General features: G+C 45.6%; 1 protein-coding gene across 1 annotated transcript in view; it reads left to right on the top strand.

Moving 5' to 3' along the window:
- The first annotated feature begins 7,230 nt into the window (after window positions 1-7,230).
- Window positions 7,231-21,408, top strand: part of LOC135539646 (rho-related BTB domain-containing protein 3-like) — a 28,516-nt gene continuing 14,338 nt past the window's right edge. Inside the window, exons 1-6 of the mRNA XM_064965662.1 lie at window positions 7,231-7,682; window positions 8,194-8,422; window positions 9,257-9,449; window positions 11,039-11,196; window positions 11,421-11,529; window positions 15,028-15,432. Of these exons, the coding sequence (XP_064821734.1) occupies window positions 7,681-7,682; window positions 8,194-8,422; window positions 9,257-9,449; window positions 11,039-11,196; window positions 11,421-11,529; window positions 15,028-15,432 (1,096 nt within the window). The 5' untranslated portion in view covers window positions 7,231-7,680. The remainder of the gene's footprint in view (window positions 7,683-8,193; window positions 8,423-9,256; window positions 9,450-11,038; window positions 11,197-11,420; window positions 11,530-15,027; window positions 15,433-21,408) is intronic.

The raw sequence follows: 21,408 nt of genomic DNA, 5'->3' as shown, positions 1-21,408 counted from the left end.
GCACACAGAGCATGCGCACACCCGGTCTAGTCAGCATGTTAGGCTACACACACAAAAAATTGTTCTAGTGCCAAATTAGGGTTATTTGGCTTGTAACCATAGCAGATACCTTTTTGGTGCTATATTGAACTCTTTTTTTAAAGGTTCTATAAAGAACCATGCTCATGGGGTTCTAAATGGAACATTTATGGTGCTATAAAGAACCCTTTCCTAAGGTTCTACAAAGAACAGTTCTATATAGCATGAAAAACGGCTCCGCTATTGTTCCAACCTTTTTTGGTTTTATATAGAACCCTTGTTAATGGTTCTATAAAGAACTTTTCTCAATCTCAAATGTTAATAAAACGTTTGAAGAACCATACATGTTTTTTTTCATTCTGGTTAGCTATATTATAGTGTTAAAATTACATAGGTGTTAATGTTGTGTTAATTGACCAGTTGAATCATGTGTGCTTGTGTCATGACTCCTACCGAAGGTGGCTCCCCTTCCTGTTCGGGTGGCGCCTGGCGGTCGTCGTCACCGGCCTACTGGCTGCCACTGATCCTTTTGTTTGGGTGGCGTCGTTTTCACCGGTGTGGTGAATTAAAAAGTATCGCTATCTTGAACCCTCTGTTTCCTGCGCCTGACTTCTTCCTCCACTACACCCCGGGCATTACCGAATCCTGCACCATTAAGAATGGAGTCAGCAAGAGTAGCTGCCAACCCCCTCCCATCGATGGAGGAACGTGTCCTCCACCACACCACCATCCTCCATCGGATCGGATCCGCGATGGACCAGATGATGGAGAGAATGGACCGATGGAAGAGGAGTGGTCTCCTCTCTCCACCTTCGGTTACCCCAGCGGTTACCCCAGCTCTGGATTCCCCTTCTCCTCTCTCCCCATACCCCAAACGCGGTCTGGAATGGCCCAGACTCGGCGAAGGAGCACTACCCGGAATTCACCCGGAGAGCGACTGTTCCACCTTAGACAGGAGAAGAGGAGAGCCCAGGATTACGCCTTGGAATTCCGGACCTTGGCCGCTGGGTCTGGGTGGAACGACAGGGTCCTGATAGACCACGACTGGTGTAATCTCCAGGAGGACGTTCGCAGGGAGCTAGCGTGTCGGGACACCGCTCTCTCCCTAGATGAACTTATTGACATGTCTATCCGGCTGGACAATCTACTGGCTGCCCGCGGGTGTTCGGAGAGGTTCCTGTGCGCTCCACCACCCAGCGCCCCCGCTCCCATTCCTATGGAGTTGGGGGGGCCGTGCTGAGGGGTACCGGAGGAGGTGGCTCCCCCTGCACCATCTGTGGTCGGAGACGGCACACGGCTGATCGGTGCGGGGGGGCCCGTCTGGGAGTCGAGATGGCAGGCAGAACGCTTCTCGGTCCCACCAGGTAAATCAGCACCAAACTCACCCAGAACCCCCTGTTGGTCACATGTTTGTCTTGATTTTGTTTCTTGATTTTCCCCCTCTTCCCAGCATAAGGCGCTAGTCGATTCAGGTGCAGCTGGGAACTTTATGGATCGCGGACTCGCCATCAAGCTGGGTGTTCCGCTCGTGCCGATAGATTCTCCCTTGCCCGTGCACTCCCTAGATAGCTGGGCATTATGGTCAGGGTTGGTCAGGGAGGCCACGGTTCCACTGGACATGGTGACGCAGGGGAATCATAGGGAGCGAATTAGTCTCTTCATTATCGATTTGCCTGCGTTTCCAGTGGTGCTGGGGATTCCCTGGCTGGCCAGTCACAATCCCAAGATTTCGCGGAGACAGGGGGTTCTGCAGGGGTGGTCAGAGGAGTGTTCTGGAAGGTGTCTGGGAGTTTCCATCTGTGCCACGTCGGTGGAGAGTCCAGACCAGGGTTCCACGGTGCGCATCCCCCCCGAATATGCCGATTTGGCAATCGCTTTCAGTAAAAAGAGAGCGACTAAATTACCACCTCATCGACTGGGAGGGGATTGTGCGATAAGTCTCCAGGTAAACGCTGCGCTTCCCAAGAGTCACGTGTACCCATTGTCCCAGGAGGAGACGTTGGCTATGGAGACATATGTCACGGAATCTCTGGGACATTCGGCCCTCCATCTCACCTGTCTCCTCGAGTTTCTTTTTTGTGAAGAAAAAGGAGGGAGGTCTGCGTCCGTGCATTGATTATAGAGGTCTAAATGCCATCACAGTGGGGTTTAGTTACCGTTAGGAATTTTATGAATAAATGACTAAACAATATCCCCATTTTAAATAGAACTGTAACTAAGTAAACTATACCCTGTTTTACAATATCTGATTAATAATGTTAGTTCATAAAGAAGGGATTATGTGGCATGAACAAGGAGTAATTAAACATAATGAACACCATTCCAATTAGTCTGGAGAGGAATGGGTTGTGGGTTAAGTAAGCAGATAGGGTCGTTAACCTATGGTTGAACCGACGAAGCTCTGGGGGGTTTTAGATAAGGCGGTGAGTGCATTCCTAGGTTTTCTGTTAACTAGAACTGTCAGCTAAGTGGTGATCAATAATGGTGAGGGGTCAAGAGTTAATTCAGTTATGTTGTGTGTCCTGTGTGTTTGCTAGTGGGTCAGAATTAACTTTTAAAGTTGCTCTGTCTTGGTCGGGAGAAGGAGATTCATTCACCAATGACGTCATATTTTGTATATAAACTGTTGTTCGTGGTAACATGGTAGCGCGCTCCGCGAATCAATACTGTTATCCATTTTTGATAAGACTGGTCTCCGTCTATTTTATGCAAATGAGAATCTTACAAATTCTCATAAAATAGACTGAGTGAATTCAATTAATGAAAACATATTGGAAATAATGAAATTACAGTAACAGTTACCCACTACCTCTCATTGCTATGGTGGGGGAATCATTTCACGGAGCACAGTTTTTAACAAAACTGGATCTCAGGAGCATGTATAGTCTGGTGCGTATTTGGGATAGAGACGAGTGGAAAACCATGTTTAGTACCACATCGGGCCACTATGAGTACCTTGCCATGCCGTATGGGTTAAAGAATGCTCCCGCCGTCATTCCATCCTTTGGAAACGAGATTCTCAGGGACCTGCACGGGCAGGGTGTGGTTGTTTATATCGATGATATTCTGATCTATTCCGCCACCCGCGCCGCGCATGTGTCTCTGGTACGCAAGGAGCTTGGTAGACTGCTGGAGCATGACCTATACGTCAAGGCTGAGAAATGTGTGTTCTCCAAACAAGCCGTCTCCTTCCTGGGTTATCGCATTTCCACCTCGGGGGTGGTGATGGAGAGTGACCGCATTAAGGCTGTGCGTAATTGGCTGACTCCTACCACGGAGAAGGAGGTGCAGCGGTTCTTGGGGTTTGCTAATTACTACTGGAGGTTTATCCGGGGTTTTGGCCAGTTAGCGGCCCCATTACCTCACTGCTGAAGGGGGGGTGATGCGTTTGCGGTGGTCGGCAGAAGCGGACAGAGCCTTCAATAGGTTGAAGGCGCTGTTCACAGATGCACCCGTGTTGGCGCACCCGGACCCCTCTCTAGCATTCATAGTGGGGGTGGACGCGTCCGAGGCTGGGGTGGGTGCCGTGCTATCACAGCGCTCGGGTACGCCACCAAAACTCCGCCCCTGCGCTTTCTTTTCGAGGAAGCTCAGTCCGACGGAGCGTACCTATGATGTGGGGGACCGGGAGTTGTTAGCGGTGGTCAAGGCCCTGAGGGTGTGGAGACACTGGCTTGAGGGGGCTAAGCACCCCTTTCTCATCTGGACCGACCACCAGAATCTTGAGTATATTCGGGCAGCTAGGAGAATCCACATCAGGCAAGGTGGGCCATGTTCTTCACCCGATTCAGGTTTATTCTGTCGTATAGACCAGGCTCCCTGAAAGTAAAGGCTGATGCGCTGTTCCGTCTTTATGACACGGAGGATAGAGCGAATTTCCATACTCCCATCCTTCCAGCCTCGAGTCTGATGGCACCAGTGGTATGGGAGGTGGACTCGGATATTGAGCGGGCGTTACGGGCGGAGCCTGCGCCTCCTCATTTTCCGGCTGGGCGTAAGTACGTGCCGCTTGGTGTTCGGGACCAACTGATTTGGTGGGCTCACACCCTACCCTCATCGGGTCATCCTGGGGTGGCGAGGACAGTGTGGGGCCTCCGGGGGAAGTATTGGTGGCCCACCTTGGCTAGGGACGTTAGTGTTTACGTCTCTTCCTGTTCAGTGTGCGCCCAGAGTAAGGCTCCTAGGCACCTTCCTAGAGGGAAGTTACACCCCCTCCCCGTTCCACAACGGCCATGGTCTCACTTATCAGTAGATTTCCTGACCGATCTCCCCCCGTCTCAGGGGAACACTACGGTTTTGCTGGTTGTGGATCGGTTTTCTAAGTTCTGCCGTCTCCTCCCGTTGCCCGGTCTCCCTACAGCCCTACAGACTGCGGAGGCGTTATTCACCCACGTCTTTCGGCACTACGGGGTGCCAGAGGACATCGTCTCTGATCAGGGTCCCCAGTTCACGTCCTGGGTATGGAGGGCGTTCATGGAGCGTCTGGGGGCCTCGGTCAGCCTGACCTCCGGTTATCACCCCGAGAGTAATGGGCAGGTAGAGAGAGTGAGCCAGGAGGTGGGTAGGTTTCTGCGGTCGTATTGCCAGGACCGGCCCAGCGAGTGGTCTAGGTACGTCCCATAGGCGGGAGTTGGCCCAAAACTCACTCCGTCACGAAACCTACCCCTCCGCTTGCCCTGCCGGAAGCTGGGGCCGCAGTTTGTGGGGCCCTTCAAAGTCCTGAGGAGGATAAACGAGGTGTGTTATCGATTACAACTCCCTTCCTATTATCGTATTAACCCCTCGTTTCATGTGTCTCTCCTCAGGCCGGTGGTAGCTGGTTCCCTGCAGGAAGGTGAGGTGCCGGAGGTCCCTCCTCCCCCTCTGGACATCGAGGGGTCCCCGGCGTACACTATATGGGCCATTCTGGACTCGAGACGCCGGGTGAGGGGCCTGCGCGGGGGGGGTGGTACTGTTACGACTCCTACCGAAGGTGGCTCCCCTTCCTGTTCGGGTGGCGCTCAGCGGTCGTCATCATCGGTCTACTAGCTACCACTGATCCTTTTTTCCCCCTTGTCTGTTTATTAGTTACACCTGTGTTTAGTTAGGTTAATTGGTTGGGCTTTGTTATCCAGCCGGCTCGCCTGCTGGGTGTGCGGGATTATTTTCTGTGTACTATTGTGTACGACTGTAAGTCACGGTTGTCCGTGTATGTGTGTTTTTCTAGACTGTTTAGTTCCCCGTGTTTTGGGGCATTTGTTTGGGTGGCGTCGTTTTCACCGGTGTGGTGAATTAAAAGTATAGCTATCTTGAACACTCTGTTACCTGCGCCTGACTTCTTCCTCCACTACAACCCGGGCATTACAGCTGGCTGGCGGTACATGAGGAGAGAATTGAGAACCACTGATTTAATCAACAGTTCTCAAGTGACACAATGCCTTACACGAGTATTTCACGAGACACCATTACTGGCCATATGTTATTTAACATCTTATGAAACAACACAACGGATTAGATAAGCTACAATGTCACTCTTTCTCACAGTTGCACAAAAAGAGCTCTGCGCAAACCACGCCGCAAAATATTAGAATGAGCCACCACATCTACATTTTAGTTATAACTAAAAGATGGAACCCTCTATTCTTAATGTATATTTTTGGTTCAAAGACAAGGACAACATTGCTAAGCATTTGAGTGCAAAGTTTGCAACTCTTTCTTCTGAAGACATGAATATAAATATAAAACATAGTCTGCTATGTCAGTCATAGGTCTTTGACTCCTCTGCATCAATAGGGTTGGAACCATAGCCGCGGGAAGTAGGGGTGTAGAGGGCGCTGCAGCACCCCGGAAAACATACAAAAATAAAAATATATATATATTAAATCATCGCTGCACCCCACCCCCAAACTACTTCCCGTGGCTATGGTTGGAACCATGGTCTTCTATACACTGAACTAAAGCAAACGCATCACACAATCCAAAACATGTTACACTTCACCCCCTTTTGACCTCTTCTTCTTCGCAGATATACATCCAAGTCAGAACACCACTGTGACTGCGGACTCAGACTGTGTTAGACCACTGAGCTAAAGCCGGTAGCCTAGCGGTTAGAGTGTTGGGCCAGTAACCGAAAGGTCGCTGGTTTGAATATCAGAGCCAGCAAAGTGAAAAGTCTGTCGATGTGCCATTCAGCTAGGAACTTTACCCTAATTTGCTCCAGGGGATCTGTACTACTATGGGTGACCCTGTAAAACAACACATGCACCTATCTGGTGTATGTGACAATAACAAATATTCTTTTTGTATAGGCATTAGCTCTGAGTGTCAACGCAGGTCTTCAGGTCTCACTCAGGCAAGGTTATTATCTGAGCGTGGTTCACCGAACAACCTCTATTACAGTTAGGCCTCTTGTCTTGAGGTCCATCCCTCACAGTGAACAACCCCCTTAGGTCCTAGAGACTCTACTTATACTGCACATAACTCATTAGAATTGACTACAGTATCACACCGCATCAACCCTAACACCAATTATTCCACCGACTCAAGCTTCATCAGCATAACAGCCCACTTCAACACTTCTTCATTATCATGTCATTATCATTGTATAAGGCAACATGTCTTGGTGTGCATATGGTGTCTTGGTGTATAGGCCCTATTAGCAATCGTGTCATAAGCTTAAAGTATTGCAAGTCAATTCCATACATTGGGAGAGTAAATTAGGCTTATTCGTTATACATGATCCTGAGAGACACAATGTTGGCGTGGTCAAATAGCCAACAGTGAGAATAGAGCCGTGTTTGTCACTTTTGTCGATGTTCCATGTTTTAAAGATTATCCGGCCTAATTACATTTTATTGGAATGTATTTGTGTTCACAGCCACTGAATAATGCTAATCTAAGACCATGTTGGGAAACTCCATCCCTTGCATTAATTAATAATGGGAGCTGGAATAATGCGAATAAATAAGATTAGGTTTATCACCGACGAGATTTTTTTTCGCAGTCCAGAGAAAACACAGTGGGTGTGTGGAGAGGTTCGCCTAATGAGAAAAGGATATAACAATAGCAAAGCAATTTGTGCTGCGCGTCATTTTGTGGCTGTAGATGTGTACTGCTGTTGGCGTGCGTGCGCGCGTGTATTGTTTGCTGCTGAGTCAGGCGCGTCCACTCTCCATCAGCACGGTCTGTTGCTCTATCCCAGTCTCTCTCGCTCTCTCCGTGCAGTACCTCCCCACTTTTCTTCCTCTGCCCAGTGGACTTTGTTTTATACAGCGACGTCAATTTTCATTGGATAAAGCGGTGGCATGAGTGCCAGGAATATTGAGGTGCTGGTTTCTCCGCGTCGTTTATTTAAACATTTTTTTTTTAGCTATTGACAACTTGTTTATTTTTTAGCGCAGTGGTAGTCCACGGCGCCGGCTGGATCCAACCAGTAGTGTTTACATTCCTTTACATTACCGTAAACTGTAAGAGGTTTTGCTTTATGAATGAACAACGAGAAGGAAATACACGGGATTGTGAAACTCTTCAACCGCGATCGCGGGGAGCGAGTCACCGATATGAGGGATTAACGTCCCCATACTCCGGACTCATTGCGGAAAAGCCTCTCACTGCGGACCCATGTGAAAACGCACGGTGGGAGAACGTGTTCAAGGCATTGACCAGCAGAAACCCGTGGTGACCATGTAAGTTGCTGTCTGCACCTCTTGAATTGATGCAAAAGACAGGGTAGCCTACTTTCCTCCCGCGTTTCTAATGTGTGCTTGTACCACGCATGTTTTTGCCAATAATGGGCTATGAATAGGATAATTGCATAATAATAATTCAATTCTCAATTGTTTTTTTAATCTAAACAAATCCGACAGAGCAACGCCTGTCGGTGTCATTCGCTCAATGACACAACCTGATGCAGTGTCTCCGTGATAGACATGTATAATAAGAAGAAAAGGCTCTTAATTCTATCCTTGTTGCATCTCTCACAGGCGCAGTATTAGAGACACGTTCACCTGACTTCCCCCTAATTCCCTCCTTTGCAGCATCCCACACTGCATTTGAGAGACCCATCACATTCACCCTACCTACCCCCATAGTGTACCAGGCAGCACACCATATCTGTCAGCCCATCTCTGCTTGTCTGGTTCCTAATGGGTCTGACCCTGACTGTGTCCCCCCCCATCTGGTGTGCTTTACTTACAGGTCCATTCATATTGTTGCGCTGGGCAGTGAGTGCCCCGGGGGAGTGGGGCCAGGAGAAGAGGCCATGGGTCAGGGCCAGCTCCAGGGGGGCCTGCTGTGGAGTTATTTGGGCCATGGCGCCATGGCCGGAGGGCCTGAGGAGAGCAGCCTGTCCAACCCGGCCTTCATGGAGTACACGTCCCATGTTTTTGGAGACGTCACTGTGGTGGTGCAGGACTGCCCTAGCTGGGTAAGTGTGTGTGTGTGTTTTGGCTCTGGAGATGTTGGGGTGGGTGATTATTTTTTATATTATTTCAAAATGTTTCTCGCTGCATTGTTGGGAAGGGCCCTAAAGTAAGCATTTCACTGTTAGTCTACTTTCCTGAGCTTTGTCTTTACCCAACGGTGGCTAATCTTTTCCATTTCGGAATAGATTTCATTAGTGGAGACAGATGTAGGTTATCAGGGGCCAAGCCAGACCAATAAGCAGGCAGGGACAAAATGCATTTGTATGGTCAGATGAATATTGTCGTTATAAAGGAGTGAGCCACTCTTCCAGCCACTGTTTGTGTTTGTTTACCTGGCTTCCTTGAGTGTGAGGAGCGCTCTTAAGATGCACACGCATTTTGAATTCCGAAACTGTTTTCAGCAAGGGCAGTGGAACAAATCTGACCACTTCTTCTCAGGTCTGATGGAGACTCATTACAAGTCGCAATTAACAGTTATTTTTTTAGGGGGTGTGGGGCTTTAACTGGATCTGGGAAACAGGCCCTATAATATTGATACTAAATACACCATCCCCTTGTGTCACACTTAAACAGCCTTGGTTATCAGTGCAACTTGTAGTGCAGATATTTAGGGGTCTCGGGCATGACAGTATGTGGCCTTCAGATTGCAGGACCGCATAGGACAAAGGCAAAGCAGCTAGCAAAGTACTGCTCTGTGTCAGCTGTCATGGGCAGCCTAGCAGTTTGGAGAAAATTATATCCGTGTCCTGTAAAATGTTTGAATCCTCGACTGTAATGTGATTTGTGGATTCAAATAAAGTATTTAAAATGTGTGTATGTACTCTGTGTGTGGACAGGATCTGTTGGACAGTGACTGGGCCAGTGTGCGGAGCGTTCTAGAACAGGCTGACATCCTGGTCATCAAGTACTCGATCAACGACAAGATGGCCTTCCAGCAGGTGCGCAACGGATATGCCCCTAGACTCCGCCCCCTGCTACGTCACTGGGGCGTGCCCGTCATTTTGGTTGCTGTGGGCGCACGCCTAAACGGTGAGATCCCATTGGTCTATCCTTGACCACAACACCATTTTGTCCTGTTGGGACGTGTTGTGTCTTCTTTTGCTGTATTACCATGCACTTACCACATGCCAGGTCATCATCTTAAATAAAATACAAATCTTAATGGACCTGCCTGGCTAAATGAGGATGATATTTTGTATCATGAGTCAAGTGGCGAAGTTTTGCTAGGCAGTCTTACATTCCGTTGCAGTCAGTGGTTGCCTCATAGCACTTAGAGTATAGAAATATTGACAATGATTGGTTATGTGGCCTCACACCATTCATAAAAGGTTATGACATCCAACCATGTTTAGGACATTTGACTCAACTCTGTTTTTACGATCCAATAAACCCAAACTAATATCATCCAAAAATCACAGAATTTTGAGTCTTTTGAAATAGTCTTAATTAATTTATATTTATATTTGCACATTTTACAAATATGGCTTACCAAACGATTGCTACATTACATACTCTCGGAGCAGGCAAAAATGCTGAAGGAGTGGATTTGTCTTTTCCCTGTCCTCTCAGTTAAGAGCATGATGCTCATCTTATGATTCAATCTCAAACAGGCCCCAGGATTTTGTCTCCAAGTAATGTCTTTGTGGCTAAAACAACAAACAAACCAAGCATAATTTGGTGCAAGAAAGAAGTAAGGCAAAGTCCAAAGCCCGACACACACACACACACACAAAGAACCACAGTATATTTTGGTGGTACAGTGTGACATGTAGCATTGCCCAGGTCGGTGGTGTTAAACTAGCTAAGTATTAACCATCAAGCCCACTTTAATGTCTATATGCGTGACCATAAGTCATTTTCATTTCAACGGTATAAACAAATCCAGGACGTTCATGATGGGTTACTTTTTAGCACAGTGAGATGCTTTTAGATCTTGCCAGAGCTTCATTGCAAGATGATAATAGTATTTGATAACTCTTTGGTGGTGAGAGAGGGGCCTTGTGGGATAGTGGTGGACCTGACACTATGTTTTTGTGTTGTTTTGTCACTGCTTTTATTGTCTATGCTAAAACTATCCCCTAATGAATGTGGAGAATGACAGCTGTGTTTCCTGTTGCCTTGGTTTAGGAGACCACCTAGGGCAGAATCATTGCAGGACACGTCACATACTGTACACACACACACACCACAGACAGTGTCTGGCTTTCACTCTATGCCTGTAGTTTTATTAGCAGAGTGATTTATCCCTTGCATTTGGCACTGAGCAGACCGCCACACTCTTTCTGTCTCTCTCTCTGGTTCCTTCTCTGCTTTTATGCTGCTTCTGTATCTCTTTACTCCTCCCTCCATTTCCCTGTAATTTTATCTTCATATTCTCACACTCTGACTGTCTCTCTGCATGTAGGCTACAGTATGCACATGCACGGTGTGCCTCTGTGCATGCATTGTAAATCTGTCTGAATTTCAGTATGTGGTTTTATCTTTGATGGATAAAAGAAAATCTTGATATGTTCTGCTGGAAGTTCAGTGGGTAATATCTAGTTTTTGCAGGTGTGCGTTTAGAGGAGGTAAATGTTGTCCTGTCTCACTCACCTCTTCTCTGTCCCCTCACGGTCCAGATGAGGGGCCCCCCTGCACGTGCCCCCTGTGTGCATCAGACTGGAGCAGCTGTGTCCCCCATAGTGAGGGCCTGCAGCTCTCTAGGGACCTGGGGGCAACTTACCTGGAGCTGCCCTCTCTGAACCATGTCTTTGTGGGTCGCTACTTTGGCAGCGTGGTGAGTGTCGGCATCAGCCAGTTATGAACGGATTATATTGTTTGATGGTGTGATATATGATTGGAGTGTTCTATGTTATCAATCATCATCGATGATGCAGATGGCAAATTATTGGCCATTGTACTAGTGAAGATAAGAATGGGGACAGGCTGCTATGTGATTAAAATGTTTTATTGGTTTGTGTGGGTTTATTCTAACAAGCGTGCGTTTGTGTATGTTTTCAGCTGGAGTACTTCATGATTCAGTGTTTGAAGCAGAAGGCCAAAGAGAGGCCGGAGAAGAGGCGAAGCAACAAGCTGAATGAGCCCCACCCCCCTCATCTGGAACAGCCAGGTGAGAGACTGGCATTGCAAGATGAGAACCCCCTTTAAATAATTTATATGCGTCTTTGTATGGTATCAACTTTACTTGTGGTGTTCCTCAGGGTTGAGAATTAAACCCTTTCTTGTTCTCTCTGCACATGCTGCTGTTGTTGTTAACATGCTACTAGATACAGTGCCTTGCGAAAGTATTCGGCCCCCTTGAACTTTGCGACCTTTTGCCACATTTCAGGCTTCAAACATAAAGATATAAAACTGTATTTTTTGTGAAGAATCAACAACAAGTGGGACACAATCATGAAGTGGAACAACATTTATTGGATATTTCAAACTTTTTTAACAAATCAAAAACTGAAAAATTGGGCGTGCAAAATTATCCAGCCCCCTTAAGTTAATACTTTGTAGCGCCACCTTTTGCTGCGATTACAGCTGTAAGTCGCTTGGGGTATGTCTCTATCAGTTTTGCACATCGAGAGACTGAAATTTTTTCCCATTCCTCCTTGCAAAACAGCTCGAGCTCAGTGAGGTTGGATGGAGAGCAATTGTGAACAGCAGTTTTCAGTTCTTTCCACAGATTCTCGATTGGATTCAGGTCTGGACTTTGACTTGGCCATTCTAACACCTGGATATGTTTATTTTTGAACCATTCCATTGTAGATTTTGCTTTATGTTTTGGATCATTGTCTTGTTGGAAGACAAATCTCCGTCCCAGTCTCAGGTCTTTTGCAGTCTCCATCAGGTTTTCTTCCAGAATGGTCCTGTATTTGGCTCCATCCATCTTCCCATCAATTTTAACCATCTTCCCTGTCCCTGCTGAAGAAAAGCAGGCCCAAACCATGATGCTGCCACCACCATGTTTGACAGTGGGGATGGTGTGGTCAGGGTGATGAGTTGTGTTGCTTTTACGCCAAACATAACGTTTTGCATTGTTGCCAAAAAGTTCAATTTTGGTTTCATCTGACCAGAGCACCTTCTTCCACATGTTTGGTGTGTCTCCCAGGTGGCTTGTGGCAAACTTTAAACGACACTTTTTATGGATATCTTTAAGAAATGGCTTTCTTCTTGCCACTCTTCCATAAAGGCCAGATTTGTGCAATATACGACTGATTGTTGTCCTATGGACAGAGTCTCCCACCTCAGCTGTAGATCTCTGCTGTTCATCCAGAGTGATCATGGGCCTCTTGGCTGCATCTCTGATCAGTCTTCTCCTTGTATGAGCTGAAAGTTTAGAGGGATGGCCAGGTCTTGGTATATTTGCAGTGGTCTGATACTCCTTCCATTTCAATATTATCGCTTGCACAGTGCTCCTTGGGATGTTTAAAGCTTGGGAGATCTTTTTGTATCCAAATCCGGCTTTAAACTTCTTCACAACAGTATCTCGTACCTGCCTGGTGTGTTCCTTGTTCTTCATGATGCTCTCTGCGCTTTTAACGGACCTCTGAGACTATCATAGTGCAGGTGCATTTATACGGAGACTTGATTACACACAGGTGGATTGTATTTATCATCATTAGTCATTTAGGTCAACATTGGATCATTCAGAGATCCTCACTGAACTTCTGGAGAGAGTTTGCTGCACTGAAAGTAAAGGGGCTGAATAATTTTGCACGCCCAATTTTTCAGTTTTTGATTTGTTAAAAAAGTTTGAAATATCCAATAAATGTCGTTCCACTTCATGATTGTGTCCCACTTGTTGTTGATTCTTCACAAAAAAATACAGTTTTATATCTTTGTTTGAAGCCTGAAATGTGGCAAAAGGTCGCACAGTTCAAGGGGGCCGAATACTTTCGCAAGGCACTGTATTATTGTTAACTTAAATTATATTTAACATTTTTAAATCAGCCAACAGTTTGAGTTTGAACTAAACCGATAGCAGACATAGATTAGTGGAATAGTGTTAAGATTTCTTCGACAATTGCTCCAGTATAGTAGATTCATTACTTTTGGGGATTTATTATTGCATGGATCCAAAGTCTGTGAGATCTGAGATGAGAATGCCAGGGCTATTTTGGGCTCATGGACTTAATTTTGAATTATGAAAAGAGAGTAATTGCACACATCCATACATGCCACAGGAGACAAATAAAGCAATGAAAATGAATACAGACTCACCATTTGCTGCTCCAAAAGAACAGTTAGTGAAGCTTAGTGATAGTTCTACAATACTCAAGTGACGAAGATCATCTCATGTTGGTTGAAACATTGTTGAAACGTTGTCACTTCAATAGAAGATCACATTTCTGTGTAGCAAACAGTTAGTGGACAATTTTCTTCCTTTACTAAATATAGAATATAGACTTTCATTGCTTTATCAAAGTTTCGAATCATCTGTTAGTCAGCCCTTCACCCTATAGTGTTTATTATTTTATTCCTGTAAATGTGCTATTACAAATTTGACACCTATCTGTGTTCATGGACACAAATAGAACACACGGCTAAGCCGGCCGTGACCAGGAGTCCCATAGGGTGGGGCACAATTGGCCCAGCGTCGTCCAGGTTAGGGGAGGGTTTGGCCGGGGCGCTTTACTTGGCTCATCGCACTCTAGCGACTCCTTGTGACGGGCCGGGTGCCTGCAGGCTGATTTCGGTCGTCAGTTGAACAGTGTTTCCTCCAACACATTGGTGCAGCTTCCGGTTTAAGCGAGCAGGTGTTAAGAGATACGGCTTGGCGGGTCATGTTTCGGAGGACACATGACTCGACCTTCGCCTCTCCTGAGCCTGTTGGAGTTGCAGCGACGAAATAAGATCGTAATCACATAATTGGGGAGAAAAAGTGGGCAGAAATTACAAAAACACACGGCTAAGCTACAGTTAACATACTGAATATAGCAGCCTTCCATTTTGCTGTCTGATGAACTTTGACCTGGTGATTGACAGATAAGAGCAACACTGCCAAAGTGGATGCGTGGGTGGGCTGGCTTAGCTGGTGCCCGTCCAACTACTTAACTTTCTCTCCTTATAGTGCACAGTCCATGAAATATGAAGTGCATTGATTCCTGGACAGCCTTGCCTGTATACCAGGCTAAAACAGAGTGGCCATAAAAAAGTGATGAGGTGCACAGGGGTACAGCATGGATTAAGCATAAATAGGTTTATAATAGAACAGTGATTTACATACCTTCACACTCTCTCGCTCTGTTTACCTTTTACTTAATATTCTCTGCTTTTCCCTCATCCTTCGTTCCCACGCCCAACTCCCTAAGCTAACTGTCTGATCATCTTTCTGTTCTCCCTCTTTTTTTCTCATCAATCCTTTATTCTTTCGCCCCCTCTTTCAACCTTCTCCCCTCCATCCATTTTCTGTCTGTTTCTTTCTCTTGATCTCTCTCTCGCTAACCTTCCCCATTTTTATTCCATCTGAGCCACATACGTAACAATGTTGACAATTACTCCTCCCCTTTTCCCTCTGTGCTTTTACTCTCCTCTCTCATTCCAACATCTCATCTCCTCTCTTCCCTTTTCTCCGACGACTCCCCCTTTCCTGTACCCATCTCTCACTCCATCCCTTCAGCGCGTCTTCCCCCCATCCGAGTGGAGGAGTCCAGCTTCTCTAAGGACCTACAGTGGCTGCTGGAGCGTGGAGGCCAGTTCGCCGACGTGGCCTTCTACTCTGGGGACTCTGGCAAGGAACTGGGCTGGGGGCACGCCGCTGTGCTCTGTGCTGTCAGTCCCTATTTCAGACAGCTGCTGCTGGGCCCCAAGGCCAGGGAGAGGCCCATATCGCGCTGCGCCTGCCGGGGGGATGGCCGGGGGGATGGTGGCCCCCCATCGCTGCTCTCCACCTGGGATGGGGGCCTGGGCATGGAGGACGGGTCGCGGCCCGACGGGCATCTGGCCGGACGGCTATCGCGCCTGGTGGTGAAGGACCCACTGCTGTGCCTGTGTCTATGGGAGACACTCATGTTCCTCTACCGAGGTAAACTACTGGTTTAAGTGCTGTTGTTTTGAAACAAGCTTAAATGTCAAAGTTAGTTTAAGTGCCAAGTGCTTTAAGCATGTGGATCAGCACTAGAGAGTGAGGCTTTAGCTAAGTGAGCTAATGTCTGCTTTGGTGGGTGTAATCATTTGCAGTGAATAATTTCCCATCACTGTATGAAACATCCTGCTATGACTCTATCCGTAGTCCCCATGGTGTGTGTGTGTGTGTTGGCTGTGCTTAGTCATGGTATCACATAAAGATCATCAGTGTTTAATTAAGATGATTTTACCCTCCATTTACCCTGCATTGTGAACCAAACTAACCAATTAACCTTTTCCTTGAGTCGACCTACCGTTGTCTTGGAGGAAATTTCAGCATTTGATTTTCAGCGAGAAAGCTTTATGTCACAGCTTGGAATTAATCTCCTGAATGAGGTGTTTGTGGGATATTACCCTGCGCTGGGTGTTTAAATTAATCCTTGTATCAGCTAAAGTACCTCCATAAAAAGTGATGAGCTAATACCCCTATAACTCACCTCCTCCTGCTGCAATGGTCTGTTTGCCTTCATATATGAAGGAATACTCCACCCACCCCTTCCACATTCAAGGCTGCCTGAAGGACTGTTGTTTGATGATTTCAAGGAATATGCTAATTGAAAGAGTTTTCCTGCCTATTCCTTGGGATACCAACTCACGGTCAATGTTTTTTCTTTCTCGCAGGTACTTTCTGAAAAGTAGGCCACTGTGATGTAGTTATGAGTGTGACTCCTATGCGACTCTGTGGATATTTTCGTATTTGCATTGGTGTTCCTACAATATTATGTTATATGAGAGAGAGTACACAAAGTTGTTTATATTTGAATCAATAACCATGTTTCTAACCACAGTTTTTATGCGAGTGATGGAAGTTTTGGTACAATTTCATTCTGGTGACATGATGATCGAAGCTTGACTGCCATTTGACAAATAAATATTCTCGCACTTATCCATAATAATCTCATCATTTAGACTACCCGCACAGTATCTGCGAGCTGTTGTCTAGAATGCATATGTCAAGACTAGAATATGCCCATATGCTATTTAACGCAACAGTTTTTGTGACAAAACCATTGGTAGAGTTGAAAATGCGATGGAAACATATTGCAATTTAGATTTGTATTCGGTAGATGAAAATGTAAGCGAAAAAGTACATTTTGTCTGCACTACGTCATCGCAGACTGATTTTTATGCGTAAACAAGTCAGTTGGTGAAAACACTCCACTGGTGGGGCAATTAGCATATTTTCTTTATGCAGATTTGTGGTAGCATATGTATTTGTTTTTCTGTGGTTGCCTATATATTAGTATTAGGGTTTATGTGAGTCTGCATCCAGGGTATATATGCGTATATCTGTTTCCGTGGTATGAGTATTATAGTGTTTCTATGGTATGCATGAGTGTTTATACACTGAGTATACCAAACATTAGGAACACCTTCCTAATATTGAGTTACCCCCCCCCCCCCCCAATTTGTCGGGCCGTATACTCTACAAGGTGTCAAGCGTTCCACAGGGATGCTGGCCCATGTTGACTCCAATGCTTCTCACACTTGTGTCAAGTTGACTGGATGTTCTTTGGGTAGTGGACCATTCATGAGACACAAGGAAAACTGTTGAGTGTGAAAAATCCAGCAGTATTGCAGTTCTTGACACAGACCGGTGCACCTGGCACCTACTACTGTACCCCGTTTGAAGGCACTTAAATATTTTGTCTTGCCCATTCACCCTCTGAATGGCACACATGCATAATCCATGTCTCAATCTTCTTTAACCTGTCTCCTCCCCTTCATCTACACAGATTGAAGTGGATTTAACAAGTGACATCAATAAGGGATTATGGCTTTCACCTGGTCAGTCTGTCATAGAAAGAGCAGGTGTTCTTAATGTTTTGTATACAGACTCAATACTGTATATGAGTGTCTGTTTTTGTGGTATACAGTGGCAGGACAAAGTATGTGAACCCTTTGCAATTACCTGGATTTCTGTATAAATTGGTCATCAAATTTGATCTGGTCTTCATCTAAGTCACAATAGACAAACACAGTGTGCTTAAACTAATAACACACAAAGTATTTTTCTTGTATATATTTTCTTGAATATATAATTTAAACATTCAGTGTAGGTTAGAAAAAGTATGTGAATCCCTAGGCTAATGACTTCTCCAAAAGCTAATTGGAGTCAGGAGTCAGCTACCCAGGAGTCCAATCAATGGGACGAGTTTGGAGATGGTTCGTGAGAGCTGCCCTATAAAAATACTCACAAAATTTGAGTTTGCTATTCACAAGAAGCATTGCCTGATGTAAACCATGCCTTGAACAAAAGAGATCTCAGAAGACCTACGATTAATAATTATTGACTTGCATAAAGCTGGAAAGGGTTACAAAAGTATCTCTAAAAGCCTTAATGTTCATCAGTCCACGGTAAGACAAATTGTCTATAAATGGAGAAAATTCAGCACTGTTGCTACTCTCCCTAGGAGTGGCCATCCTGTAAAGATGACTGCAAGAGCAGAGCAGAATGCTCAATGAAGTTAAGAAGAATCCTAGTGTCAGCTAAAGACTTATAGAAATCTCTGGAACATGCTAACATCTCTTGACGAGTCTACGACACGTAAAACACTAAACAAGAATAGTGTTCATTGGAGGACACCATGGAAGAAGCCACTGTTGTCCAAAAAAACCATTGCTGCACGTCTGAAGTTAGCAAATGAGAACCAGGATGTTCCACAGCGCTACTGGCAAAATATTCTGTGGCCAGATTAAGCTAATGTTGAGTTGTTTAAAAGGAACACACAACACTATGTGTGGAGATAAAAAGGAACAGCACGTCAACATCAAAACCTCATCCCAACTCAAAAGTATGGGGGAGGGAGCATCATGATTTGGGGCTGCTTTGCTGCCTCAGGGCCTGGACAGCTTGCTATCATCTACAGAAAAATGAATTCCCGAGTTTATTAAGACATTTTGCAGGAGAATGTAAGGCTATCTGTCCGCCAATTGAAGCTCAACAGACGTTGGGTGATGCAACAGGACAACGACCCGAAACAGAGAAGTAAATCAACAACAGAATGTCTTCAACAGAAGAAAATACGCCTTCTGGACCTCAACATGATTGAGATGCTGTGGCATGACCTTGAGAGCGGTTCACACCAGACATCCCAAGAATATTTCTGAACTAAAACAGATTTGTAAAGAGGAACTGTCCAAAATTCCGCCTGATCCGCAACTACAGAAAATGTTTAGTTGAGTTTATTGCTGCTAAAGGAGAGTCAACCAGATATTAAATCTAAGGGTTCACATACTTTGCCCACCCTGCACTGTGAATGTTTACACAGTGTGTTCAATAAAGACAAGAAAACATATAATTGTTTGTGTTATAAGTTTAAGCAGATTGTGTTTGTCTATTGTTGTGACTTAGATGAAGATCAAATTTTATGACCAATTCATGCAGAAATCCAGGTAATTCCAAAGGGTTCACATACTTTTTCTTGCCACTGTACATGCGTTAAAAAGATCAATCGAACTCGGACAAATCAATGGAAACACCCCTATCAGGTCCCGCCGTGTGGGAAAGATTCTGAATCTCCTTATTGTCTCCCAGCAAAATTAGCATTAAGGCTAATGTTTATGTGTATTCACACTATTTTGGGGTAAAGATCAGAGTATAATGCTGATATGGATGTCAACACCAGTACATGTCCACGTCATTGTTACCAGTCAACTGCATTACACTTACAAAAGACTCCAACTACCACTTCCCATTTCTATATGGCTAGCCATGCTACCTGCTTACATGAACTGGAGTTAGCATTTAGCAAAAGGACAAATATTTCCAAATCAGATTTTAGTAACCTTGTTAGAACACTGACATCATGACGGATTTGAGGAATATCCACTTTGTTAGATCAGACTTTTTGAATGGGCACCAATTTATTTCCTAAATGGTCTGCGTTCCATTGACCTCTTTGCCGCATCTATATATACCCTACTGGTCAAAAGTTTTAGAACACCTACTCATTCAAGGGTGTTTCTTTATTTGTACTATTTTCTACATTGTAGAATAATAGTTAAGACATCAAAACTATGAAATAACACATATGGAATCATGTAGTAACCAAAAAAAGTGTTAAACAAATCAAAATACACTGCTCAAAAAAATAAAGGGAACACTTAAACAACACAATGTAATTCCAAGTCAATCACACTTCTGTGAAATCAAACTGTCCACTTAGGAAGCAACACTGATTGACAATATATTTCACATGCTGTTGTGCAAATGGAATGGACAACAGGTGGAAATTATAGGCAATTAGCAAGACACCCCCAATAAAGGAGTGGTTCTGCAGGTGGTGACCACAGACCACTTCTCAGTTCCTATGCTTCCTGGCTGATGTTTTGGTCACTTTTGAATGCTGGCGGTGCTTTCACTCTAGTGGTAGTATGAGACGGAGTCTACAACCCACACAAGTGGCTCAGGTAGTGCAGCTCATCCAGGATGGAACATCAATGCGAGCTGTGGCAAGAATGTTTGCTGTGTCTGTCAGCGTAGTGTCCAGAGCATGGAGGCGCTACCAGGAGACAGGCCAGTACATCAGGAGACGTGGAGGAGGCCGTAGGAGGGCAACAACCCAGCAGCAGGACCGCTACCTCCGCCTTTGTGCAAGGAGGAGCAGGAGGAGCACTGCCAGAGCTCTGCAAAATGACCTCCAGCAGGCCACAAATGTGCATGTGTCTGCTCAAACGGTCAGAAACAGACTCCATGAGGGTGGTATGAGGGCCCGACGTCCACAGGTGGGGGTTGTGCTAACAGCCCAACACCATGCAGGACGTTTGGTATTTGCCAGAAAACACTAAGATTGGCAAATTTGACACTGGTGCCCTGTGCTCTTCACAGATGAAAGCAGGTTCACACTGAGCACGTGACAGAGTCTGGAGACGTCGTGGAGAACGTTCTGCTGCCTGCAACATCCTCCAGCATGACCGGTTTGGTGGTGGGTCAGTCATGGTGTGGGGTGGCATTTCTTTGGGGGGCCGCACAGCCCTCCATGTGCTCGCCAGAGGTAGCGAGATGAGATCCTCAGACCCCTTGTGGGACCACGGTTGGCCCTGGGTTCCTCCTAATGCAAGACAATGCTAGACCTCATGTGGCTGGAGTGTGTCAGCAATTCCTGCAAGAGGAAGGCATTGATGCTATGGACTGGCCCACCCGTTCGATAGACCTGAATCCAATTGAGCACATCTGGGACATCATGTCTCGCTCCATCCACCAACGCCACGTTGCACCACAGACTGTCCAGGAGTTGGCGGATGCTTTAGTCCAGGTCTGGGAGGAGATCCCTCAGGAGACCATCTGCCACCTCATCAGGAGCATGCCCAGGCGTTGTAGGGAGGTCATCCAGGCACGTGGAGGCCACACACACTACTGAGCCTCATTTTGACTTGTTTTAAGGACATTACATCAAAGTTGGATCAGCCTGTAGTGTGGTTTTCCACTTTAATTTTGAGTGTGACTCCAAATCCAGACCTCCATGGGTTGATAAACTTGATTTCCATTGATAATTGTGTGATTTTGTTGTCAGCACATTCAACCATGTAAAGAAAAAAAAGTATTTAATAAGAATATTTCATTCATTCAGATCTAGGAAGTGTTATTTTAGTGTTCCCTTTATTTTTTTGAGCAGTGTATATTTTATATTTGAGATTCTTCAAATAGCCACCCTTTGCCTTGATGACAGCTTTGCACACTATTGGCATTCTCTCAACCAGCTTCACCTTGAATGATTTTCCAACAGTCTTGAAGGAGTTCCCACATATGCCTTGCACTTGTTGGCTGCTTTTCCTTCACTCTGCGGTCCGACTCATCCCAAACCATCTCAATTTGGTTGAGGTCGAGGGATTGTGGAGACCAGGTCATCCGATGCAGCACTCCATCACTCTC

This window comes from Oncorhynchus masou, chromosome 5, assembly GCF_036934945.1.
Source record: "Oncorhynchus masou masou isolate Uvic2021 chromosome 5, UVic_Omas_1.1, whole genome shotgun sequence".
In the NCBI taxonomy this organism is placed as follows: Eukaryota; Metazoa; Chordata; class Actinopteri; order Salmoniformes; family Salmonidae; genus Oncorhynchus; species Oncorhynchus masou.
This window is presented reverse-complemented; position numbering and strand designations above follow the sequence as displayed.